At 41.2% G+C, this 11,116-nt stretch overlaps 1 protein-coding gene across 1 annotated transcript in view; it reads left to right on the top strand.

Moving 5' to 3' along the window:
• The window catches only part of LOC104541468 (ribosomal protein S6 kinase alpha-2), a 68,598-nt gene extending 61,977 nt beyond the window's left edge, over window positions 1-6,621 (top strand). Inside the window, exons 15-18 of the mRNA XM_010185536.1 lie at window positions 1,926-2,002; window positions 4,385-4,502; window positions 5,674-5,811; window positions 6,211-6,621. Of these exons, the coding sequence (XP_010183838.1) occupies window positions 1,926-2,002; window positions 4,385-4,502; window positions 5,674-5,811; window positions 6,211-6,336 (459 nt within the window). The 3' untranslated portion in view covers window positions 6,337-6,621. The remainder of the gene's footprint in view (window positions 1-1,925; window positions 2,003-4,384; window positions 4,503-5,673; window positions 5,812-6,210) is intronic.
• Window positions 6,622-11,116: the final 4,495 nt, after the last annotated feature.

The following is an 11,116-nucleotide window of genomic DNA, read 5'->3' as shown; positions in this document are numbered from 1 at the left end:
TCTTTCCCTGATTGATTTGTTTCTGAGACAAATGCATATTTCTGTTTGATAATATCTGCCTCCTGGATCAAACACTAGTATTTTTGGTCAAACTTTCCAACAGTTGCTCCTGCCGGTTCTGTATTCTCGCTTTAACCACAGTTGCACAGAGCTGTTGGAGACATTTTCAAGTAGCAGTGACACAAACTCATAACTGTCTCTAGATCCTGTTGTGAGCTGTGGAGTGAAGCTGCTGTCATTAAAAAGTAATTTCCAGAAAAGCTTTCCCTAAACACTAGCACAGAGTGAGTGCCCCTGTTACCTAGTAGCATGCTTGCAAACTGAATGATAGCACACAGTGACAACTGCCCATCATTTTGGGATTGTGTAATCATTTGCTTAATACCCTGCTCCACTAAATATCATCACTGCCTCATTTTTCTGTAATTTGCGTTGGACTTGATTGTCCCTGGTTATTGGAGGAAGACAGCAATAGCAATGAAAATGCAACTGTTCAAGAAGCAAAAAGAATGGCCACATCAGAAGATAAATGTTGGGTATTCAGTCTCGCAGGTGAAGCAAGAAGCAACTGAGTTTGTCAAATAGCAAAGAAGTTTTTCCCATAAAAACTAACATAATATAGGGAGAATGAATGCAGAAAGTAAAGAAATAGAAACAAAACAGCCAGAGAGAGTATATATGATGTGCAGGAAAGAGAGGCAGAAGCAGGATTTTACCAGCTTTGTCAACAGGAGGAAAGGAGGCTTTTTCTCCCCTTTTTTTCAGGTAGCAAATGTTTGCTCAGCAGCATACCTGACAGATGGTTGCTTTACCACTCATCATTTGTAAAATCTGTCGAGGCAACATTTTCTGAAACTGTTTTTCCCTAGCAGTGCTTGGTCTTTTCTGTGATAAACTTCAGATAGCTGAGATCACTCCTGGGTAATAAGGCTGCGGGTCAGGGAAAGACTTGCTGAATTTGTACATTCCTTTTTCAGGTGTTTTGCATCACTGATTCATCAAAAGGAGACAAAAGTCTTCTTGTGTGTCAGAACTGAATAAACAGAAGGGTAGTTTGCATTTATGAGCAAGTGTAGGATTTGGAGGTGGTCCTTGAGCTTTTCTGAGCCAAAAAGAAATAAAGTTCTTCCCCTAATCTCATAAATGCTGCCTCAGTTGGCGACTTCACTTTCTCTTGAAGCTGCACTGACTCAAATAGGTTTTTTATGCTGGTATGCATTAGCATAAAGGAAATACAGATTTTTCCCTTAGTGCTCTAACTCACCATCCTGTACCAACACTGAACCTACTGGTCAGATCTCTGCTGAGTACCTGTTATCTGTTAAATGTTATCTATCTAAATGTCGCCACTTTTCTTAATACAGAAGTAAAATAAGTGTAAGCTTTTTACTTTTCTTTGCTGTTGTCATGCTTCTTTACTAGTCTGACAATAGATTTGTGTTAGTGTGCATCCACTTATTGTATCAAATCCAGACTGAGCTCACATGTGCTTATCACTGTCACTCAGCCCTATGCTTATTACATCCAGCATTCTTGGTATGCTTTATGTTAGGAGGATACATTTCAAAGCATTGACTAGCTTTTTTAAAGAAAGATTTTGAAACACTGGGATATGCAAAGGGACTTGTTCTGCTTTGCTGTGTGTTAAATGGTCAGAGAGGCTCCCAGAATGTCTAACAAAGTGCACTCCTCTCTGTCACTGTGGAGGTGACGGCGGTGCTGGGCTTGCACACTAACTCCAGCCTGGGTTTCACCTTGCTCCACTCCACTGCTGAACATTTTGAACCTAAGGCAGCCAGTTTTGAGGGCAAGTCCTGGACAGGACAGCAGATACAACCACTAGCTGGTACTTTTTGAAGCCTGGAAGCTAAAAGATTCAGGAATGCAGGTTAACCTGTTTTTGTTTTTTTCTTTCCTTCGCATAGGTCCTTAAACGCCAAGGTTACGATGCAGCCTGTGACATCTGGAGCTTGGGGATCCTACTGTATACCATGTTGGCAGGGTGAGTGATGAGCAAAAGCAGAAAAAAAAAAAAAAAAAAAAGCTGTGGGCTCAGTCCTTCAGCACTAATTAAGCCAGAAAGGAGTCACAGACAGAGACAGAAAACTGGCCACTCTGGGACATCTGCTCACTTGTATGAGGCAAGAAAATAAATGCAAAAAATGCAAAAGAATTAGAATAAGTTTTTCCAGAACACATAAATATCTTTTACACTTTTGCAAGTTGTTTAGGTTTTTAATAGGCTGTACCCGTATGTGTGCTGAGACTAGACTCCTAAAAGACTCACTCACCACTTAAGCAGCGTGAACATTTCACACTAGGAAAAGGGTGCAGCTGTTGTTATTAACAACTGTTGTTGTTATTAAGGTATCTGAGCACCTTTAAGGCTAAAAAATATCCCAAGCATAGTTTTCAGGTGCTGTTTGAAAAATATTCTGTAGAAAGCACAGAAAGCAAATGAACAGATCACCAAGAACAGCAACAGGCAGCAGGAACTTTCAGGGAGTACTTGGCAAAAAAAGACAAAACCTACAAAGGTGTTGGCTAAAGTTAAATATTGACACAAGAAGACCCAGAGAAGAGACAGACTGAAATAAGCAGTGAAGGATAACATGCACTGAGGTGAATGGGAAACACAGTGTGCAAACCCTATCTGGAGTTATCAAGCTCCTGAATTTCCTTTCTCTTGGTGGCTGCAGGGTATGGTATGTGCACGTTTATCGTAGCTAAGTGCAGCTTGAAACTTTTCAGTGACCTCTCACAGCTCTTTAATCTGATTCATGATCATTCAGCTGTGGCAAGAAGCTTGGATTAATTCCCAGATTTATACAGAAAACAAAGAGTTGGACCATACCTTTTTGTTATTCATGTCTCTTGCCTTGTGAATTATAGAAAAGGTGCCAGGAGTTTCTGTCCCATCTATTTTGTTCTTGAGTACAAATGCATTCCAAATTAGCTGAAATATATTGTGACTTTCTGGGGCACACTCCCAGTCTGTTGGGATCTCCAGAAACTTGCTTCTATTCAGCTAATGTCACAGATTTGCAGTGATACACAACCAGAATCAGTAAACTAAAATCAATACATTACCCACTGTCACATTTGTTTAACTGATTCTATTCAAAATGCTTCTTTAATAAATGTGAAAAGAAATCCAAATATATTTGAATCTGAAATAAAAATTGTACAAGTTAGTGGATATTAACTTTGCTGACAGGTGCTATTAGCTTGTATCTCACTTTTTTCTGCATTTATGCGAGAAATAAGAGTAATTCAAATAGTTGAGAAGAGCTGACTTTTTAGGTGTCACCACCTTCCTCACCAGAGGAGAATTAGTAGGACCTGGCTATTATTTGCAGCCAGGATTTTATTCTCTTCTCATCAACACTATAAGCAGAGAAAGCTCAGCCAGCCAGTGCTAACGCACAGGCCTGGGATCTTATAAATGCAGGCAGTAACAGACTCTGGAGTTTTAGCCAGTCCTTAACTCATAGCGCATCCCCCTTGATAGTTATAGATTGCAATAATATTATATATCTCTTTGGGCTGAACATCTGTGAAATCTGACATATTTTTGAAAATTAGAAAATACAGCATGAGGAATTGAATGTGTGATTAGGAACCAGGTGGGATAGGAAGCTTTGGCCAAACCAACTGTTTAACGATCTAAAAACCACTCTGGCAAGCTTTCAGAAGAGAAAAGACAGATGGAAATCTCAAATACCCCCTTCTTCTAAACCTACACAGCTGTTCAAGACTGGGGGATAAAGTTTGGCCCCATAGATTTTAATTAGCTGCAAAAATCTTACCACTTGTCACTTTAGGAAGACAAAAAGTCTGCATGTGACACTAATTTTGTAATGCTGAGGACATGTTACAAGTAATTTCTGACTGGTTAGATCAGGCAGTAACCTACTGCTGATTAATTATTATGCCCAACAGGCTTGCAAATTATGATTAACAAAGCAGTGCAAAACGGATGATAAGGGTTTCTTTTTATTTTCCTTTTTTCCTGTTTCAGATATTATTTTTTCTCCTTTATATTTTTTATCCTTTCTTGCCATTATCAACGTACTTCTATTGGCAATAAAGCAGGTTTAAAACAATTAAAGAGATCTGTCTAATTTTTAGAAATAATATTTCTTTCCTAAAAAATAAGAACAGAACAAAAATTTTAAAAAACAATTAAGGAACCAATCTTTTCCTCTGCAGAACAATTTAATATGAGGAACCACCAGACTGTATAGTTTGAATGAAAATGAAGCAGCAGTCTGTCCATTCTGGAACCAAATTCCTGTTGTAATTGGTGGCAGTTAGCACTAGATCCTAGAAATCATATGCTTGCAAGCTGCACAGTATTTTTTTCTGTCTTTTTTTTTGATAGGTTCACTCCTTTTGCAAATGGACCAGATGACACCCCAGAGGAGATTCTGGCCAGGATTGGCAGTGGCAAATACGCACTTACAGGAGGAAACTGGGATTCAGTATCCGATACCGCAAAGGTCAGTGACCACTTTCTCAGATTTTTCTCTTGTTCTCTGAAACAGGCTTGCAGCCTGCAATTGTAACAAACTTAAGAGGGAGATGGTCAAAGGTGTTATTTCTCAGTGCCTCATGAAATAAAGGGTTACTTCTTTATGTTTCTACCACTCTGCATGTTAGTGTGTTAATAGTGTGTTAGGAATTTTAGTAATTTATTTCATTAAACTAAGGCATAATACAGCACAACCAATTGTGAATCCTCTTAACATTAAAACAGCACACAACTGTTGTGGTGCAACTGGATTTTCAAAAGAAGTTTAGGGAAGTCAGTTCCACAGATTCATGGTCTATATGTGAATCACCTTTTTGCTCCTCAAAGTTAACCAGAAGCAGGTGGTTTATAAACTAGCATTTGTAACTTCTGTACAGTTCACAGTTTAGGCTGCTCATCTATCACAAAATGTGGAAACCCCAAGAGATAAAATTAATGCAGTGCTGAGACCTTTGGGTATGAAGCTGTGCACTGGTCTGTGAGACAGTTAGATGGGCAAGAAAGCTAGCAAGCTTCCAGTTGCCTGGCATTAATCAGAAACTTTGACAGGATTTAGATATTCTCACAAGAGATTTCAGTTTTAGCAACCAGTAGTATCCAGTGGAAGAACATTGATGTATCCCATCACAAAACTGCAAATAATCCTAGTAACCTATTCTTGCTACCAACACTTATGAGCCTCACAGTTAATTTTTTATCAGATGTCCAGTTTTGAAATTAAAATGTTCAGACGTGGTAGAAATTATCTCATTGAATTTTAGCTGATCAATTGTTACATTTCTATTCTAAGCTTCTCTTGTAAGCATGCTTTGGAGTCAGTGAGGAGAAGCCTCCAGATGGCATCTTCTCTAGGTGGAGTTTATCACCTCTATAAGATCACCAATAATTAACAGTCCCTTGATAAGTTGAATATCCTCCACATTATCTTTTGACTGGATTTTCAGCTGAGAGTTGAAAGTTACACTTGTAAATTTTGAAGACGAGACTTTACACTTAAAAAATATAAAGCATATTTAAAGTGCATCCCTCTCTCCACTGGACATGCCGATGATGACACTGCCACCAGGAAGATCTTAGTAAAACCTGCACTGCTGTTAATTATGTTTTGCCTTTTACTGTTTTCTTCCTCTTAAACCCAGGACATTGTGTCAAAGATGCTTCACGTAGACCCTCACCAGCGCCTCACAGCAGTCCAAGTCCTAAGACATCCATGGATAGTGAACAGGGAGTATCTGTCTCAAAACCAACTCAGCAGACAGGATGTTCACCTTGTGAAGGTATATCCTACCCCTCTGCCTCTTCCTTCCTCGCAGAAGGAGTTGTCATTTGTGTGAATGTTCTGGGAACTGGTAGAGGAATTGGGAAGATTATTTGTCACAAAGGTCAAATTTAATATGGCATGATATTAACAGTGAAGATTTTTGACCTGTCATCTGCTCGATATTTTTAACTGCAAGCTGGACTGTAATGACCTGGTGGGACTCGGTGCACATACTGCTACCCACTACGTTGAATCAGAGACACTCCAGCTGTCTGCCAGCCTAAATGTTGTTATCAGTTCATGGAAAACATCCATGGACATCCATTTTTTTTCTGGAGACTGAATAGGGAGAGGGTGGGAAAAAGCATCAAAGAACTACTTTCAGCCCAGCATTTTCTCTTTCTCTATTTTACAGGGTGCAATGGCAGCCACTTACTTTGCTTTAAACCGAGCACCTCAGGCACCAAGGCTGGAGCCTGTATTGTCCTCTAATCTGGCTCAGCGGCGGGGCATGAAGAGACTTACCTCTACCAGGTTGTAGCAGTACCCCCAACAGGCCTCTCTGAAAACTCACAGTTTATTATTTGAGAGATTCATCTTTACTTGGCTAGCAGAACTTTTTTGGACAACCTACATATGAAGTCTCCAGAACTAGCAGAAGCCCACTGTAAGGCAAAGTTCTCCTTTGCTCCATTGTTTCTTTTACATTCCAGCCAAGGTCCCGAGTTTAAGAACTTCACAAAGATGTGCCAATTTTGCCCATAGCTCTGTTTCCTTACTGAGATAAAGCCAAAAAAAGTAGGCGTGCTCCATCCTTCCCACCCTAGGAAATACTGTTTTTGAGTCCTTAAGATGTTCCATTGGAACACTGTTTTCATTTTGTTTCTTGAGAAAAGCACTTTTTGCTATGAGGAACGCAGTGGGGTTTGAATGTTTTCAGCTGTTCCAGCATGTGTCATGATGAAGTGGCTCAGCTGGTCACCAGTAGACATCTACTGATCTCTACTCACGTCAGGAAGAGTGATGACTGTGGAGACACATGAATACCTTACTTGAAATAAGTGCTATACAACATGAAGGAGAGAGAGCTGTTGGTGGTAGAAATACCTTCTGATTTCAAGAGTTCTTTTGCACTTTGCCCCTGTCCTCTCTGGAACAAAGTCAGGACCGCTCAAGGAGCATGTGCCACCAGCCCTGACTTACCGGGAGGTCTCTGAGAGCAGAAAACCTCTGAGAATCTTGGTCCTCTGAGGAAATTATTTGGTCTTACAAGACTGTGGGAAAGCATTCACGTAAAACAGTGTGAGAAGAAGCCAGTGGATGAAAAGGTGTCTGTTCTTGGCCAGCAAGCAGGAGGTCTGGGAGGATCAGGTGTTGGGGCTGGGCAACCAAGCAGAGGCAATAGGTAAAAAGACCCATGGCAGCGTGGTGGAGAGTACTGCCAAATGGAACTAGTGTGCATGTGCTTAAGGGGGCAAACTGAGACTCCCTTTAAAAGTGAGGGACAGTCTGTCTTCAACAGCTGGTACAGAAGAGGGTGGGTGGGTGGCTGGGCTGCTGAGGGGCCGGGTGGGTCGGCATAGCCGTCCTCCCATGCCATCACTGAGTCTGCTCACGGAAACTGGCTCTGGTGGGCCAGAGTGCCACCCTGGAGCAAGCAAGGCCATTTCCAGTCATTGCTCCCTGCCCTTCCCTGGCTGCTCACCAAAATCCACCACGGTTACCCAACATTTCATGTCCCTGCCTCGCTGTTCTGCTCTAGCAGAGCTAAATTCCCTGTGTCATGTGTGTGCGGAGAATACCCACTTCTGAAGAGTCCAGCTAACTCTGTTACAAGCTTTAATAATAATAATTTATGAGGAGAAATGGGAGGATGCTCTGCTTTTATATTTATATAAATATGTACATGTGTATTTATATACATATAAAACAAAAGATCTGTACCCTAATACCTGGATTTTCCAGGTTCAGGGAAAGAAAACTTTGTTGAAATGGTCTCAGAAAAATGGACTTTTCTCATTCCCTGATTTCAAAGAAAGTGAGAAAGGTTTGGGGTGCCAGATGTTAACTATTTTTTTATTCTTTTTCTTACCCATCTTGGCTTATGGTGGTCACAAGCTGACCAGGATTCTTCTTTGTACTGCTTTTGTTAATTTTTGTTTTCTGAGTAAATGTTGTCACCTCATATGCTTTGTGGGAAAAGCTAATGTGCTACGTTGGCTTTTTGTTCTGTTGTGATGGGGGAAAAAATGTGAACATGGAGCTTCATATGCTAGAGATGGTAATTTTTCTTTGCTGGGTAGTATGTACATCTCAGTGGTGAACTGGAATTACCAGATCATTGCCTCAGAGTGTCCAAGGGAACAAGGGGTTGCATTTGCTATAGCAATATCCTTCCTAAAACTCTCTCTGTTCCTGTGTTGGCTGAACTTTGTTTGTTTGCATTAGTCTATTTTTAAATTTAAATTTATTCTTAATAATTTAAACTGATATTTAATGTTCAGGTTTATGTGCTGTGCACAGAGGACTGCTGCCAAGCAGCTCTCCTTGAAGCTCTTCTCTTTTCTAGAATAAATAATGTTGCGAAACTCCACACAGTGGCTGAATTGGCTTGGACTGATGTGTGCAAAGACACGCACGTGTATGTCTATGGTTGTATACACAGCAGCCCTCATTCTCACCTCTGGCTAAGCTGTGCTCACTATCAGCTTTTTGCTTCTTTTACACTTGTCCTCTTGTTAGAAGTTGTCTCATATATTTCTGCTAGCAGCACACTGTGAGATGAGTCCACAGGCAGGGGATATTCTGGCTTCTGCAGAAATGCTCTGGCCAGGCCTTTTTTCCCTGGAAGTGACTTCTATCCTGGAAGAAAGCAAGATGGGCATGAGGATGCTAAGGGCATCCTGGAGGGAGGCCTGGATTTTCTAGGATCCCAGCTGATTTGTGCTGTTTCAGGAAAATGTATTTTTAATGGTCAGTGTAATTGTATTGCATGGGCAGAAAGAATGTTGTAAATACTATGTACAGTTTTTGTCTCCTCTGAGATTTCCTGGTCATCTTTCATTGCTCCAGTCTGCTTTCTTTTCACAGCCATTGGAAACAGTCCCTCTGGATATATTTAGTCTTAATTCTTTAAGCATTTTGAGTACTTTGAGCATTTTTTCCATCTATTATTGTAGACCAAGTTTAAAGGATGTCGCTCTTCCCAAAGTTTAATGGCTTGAATCTCCTGCTGATTTAGCTCTTTCTAAACCACAGCTTTCACCCTATTAACCATACAAGGTTTGGTCCACATACAGAATGATGCATGTTGATGCTCATTAATTACTTTATAAGCCTATAAATTACATACAGTGGGGTTTGGTTATTAAGATTTTGTTGCCAGTGCATCCAGATGTATATGTGTGTGTGTGTGTGTGTGTGTGTATGTAAATACATACACAAAAAACCTGCTGTCCCAGCTTGTCCAAATGAGAAGTGTAGTAGTCAGTGCTTGAGGTGATACACAGAAGAGTTTTGTCTGTAGTGTTCTTGAAAATCTGTCATTGAAAATGGTAATGGTTACTCTGGGTCTGGATGGGCAGCTGCGCCCATCCATGGAAGAAGCAGTCCCATCCAGTCCCACCTTTGTCCCGGCTGTGCACCCCTGTGGACCCCCATGGCAGATCAGCCCCCTCTCCCCAGGTTTGCCTTGGGAGCTGCTCTTCTGAGGGTTTTCTGACCTGTTTCAGTCAAGATGAACCAAATTAAACCATTTCTACTGTCAGTCTTGCTAATCCAGCTCACTTAGACTGAAATGCAAGAGCCTCCTTCAGCAAATCCCAAGGGACATTTGCTTCTGGCAGAGTGGGAGGAACATGCCATTGGCACTCATTATTTCAGACTGATAGCACCCGCCGCTTCCTCTGGCCCAGCTGGAAGCAAGCAAAGATGCTTGGCCACGGCCTAATTGGCTGATTTTATACCAGCTTCTCCTTTCCAAACTCCTTGCTACATCATAACTCAGCAATTACAATTTGTTATTTCTAAGAAAAAATTTAACTCAAAAGTCTTTCTTTCTCCCCCCCCCCCAAGTATTTTTACTAAATGTTACATTTAACTCCTGAAAGTCTAAATATCACTTTCAATTAGTTCATACCATCTTGAAGGTTATCAATCCACAAAGTAACCTAGTGCCTTAGGCTATTACAAATAGTATAGTTACATTTCTGAACCATCAAGGTGTGCAAAGCAGTGACTGTCCAAGGCATACTAACATGTATCTGTCACAGACAGTCAGCTCATCTGAAGAGTCACTTCAAAAGCTGTCATTCAGCTCAGTAGACAGGAGTCTGCCCAGCAAGGAGGAGGCACGTCCTTACACTTTGCAGAGCTGGACCCCACCTCTGCAGCACCAGGACTTCGAAGACAAATGGTTCTGATGCAACCAGAAGAGTTGCACCAGTTCCTACACAGCACCACAGCTTGTGTATATGGCAAAGGTGTGGGAGAAGCTGCTCAGAGGAAGAGCTGACACCTGCCTCCCATTAATTTTTACTTGTTTAAAGTCTGTTTAATTTTTTCAAGCAAGTTTTAATGGCAGGTAGCATTTATAAAGCCTAAGTTTTTCAGCAAACCACAAGTGACCCTCACAGACGCTCAATCCCTACATCTGAAAACAATGGCCATGTGACAACAGATTGAGATCACCTTTAATAGCTCCCTGAGACTGCCCCTGGTTAATGAGGGTATCCAGAGCAGAGAAAGCTGTGAGAAGGATATCTTGTGTGACGTGATGTTGTGACACAACATGGCATTTCATGCTTTTTTGAAGTATGGATTGTGTTTCCCTGTGCTTCACCTAGCCCTGAATGTAGTACTGGGACTCTTCTCAGCCAGACTTACGGTTGAATAGGTTTTGGACGGAGTTTGAAAGGGATAATAAATCTTTTGGCTTACAAAGTACATGAGACACCGTTAGAAATCAGTATGCATACCTTTAAGGGACAGGATGGTTTTGCCCACGTAGTGCAGTGCTCTCTCTAACAACCTGTACTCAGCTCTGATGAATCCAAATACATTCGAACCTTGGTTTAGTAAGGCAATTGCTGTGTGTCTATGCTACGAATTATGCCAGGGCTTGGATCATCCCTTAAGCCACAAGTGCCACAAGGGTTCATTATGCTGCTGGTCCACGGAGCTTATGCCAGTGTATGTGAGTGCTGATGCTAAAAAAGGCAGCCACTTGCTTTCTCTTGACCTCAGCTGCTCATTTGTCCTTTTGCACCTCTCTTATCCAGGTCACCATGGTGCAAAGTAAACGCTTGCATGTCAGAACAAGT

This window comes from Mesitornis unicolor, unplaced genomic scaffold (assembly GCF_000695765.1).
Source record: "Mesitornis unicolor isolate BGI_N332 unplaced genomic scaffold, ASM69576v1 scaffold16715, whole genome shotgun sequence".
NCBI classification, from domain to species: Eukaryota; Metazoa; Chordata; class Aves; order Mesitornithiformes; family Mesitornithidae; genus Mesitornis; species Mesitornis unicolor.
This window is presented reverse-complemented; position numbering and strand designations above follow the sequence as displayed.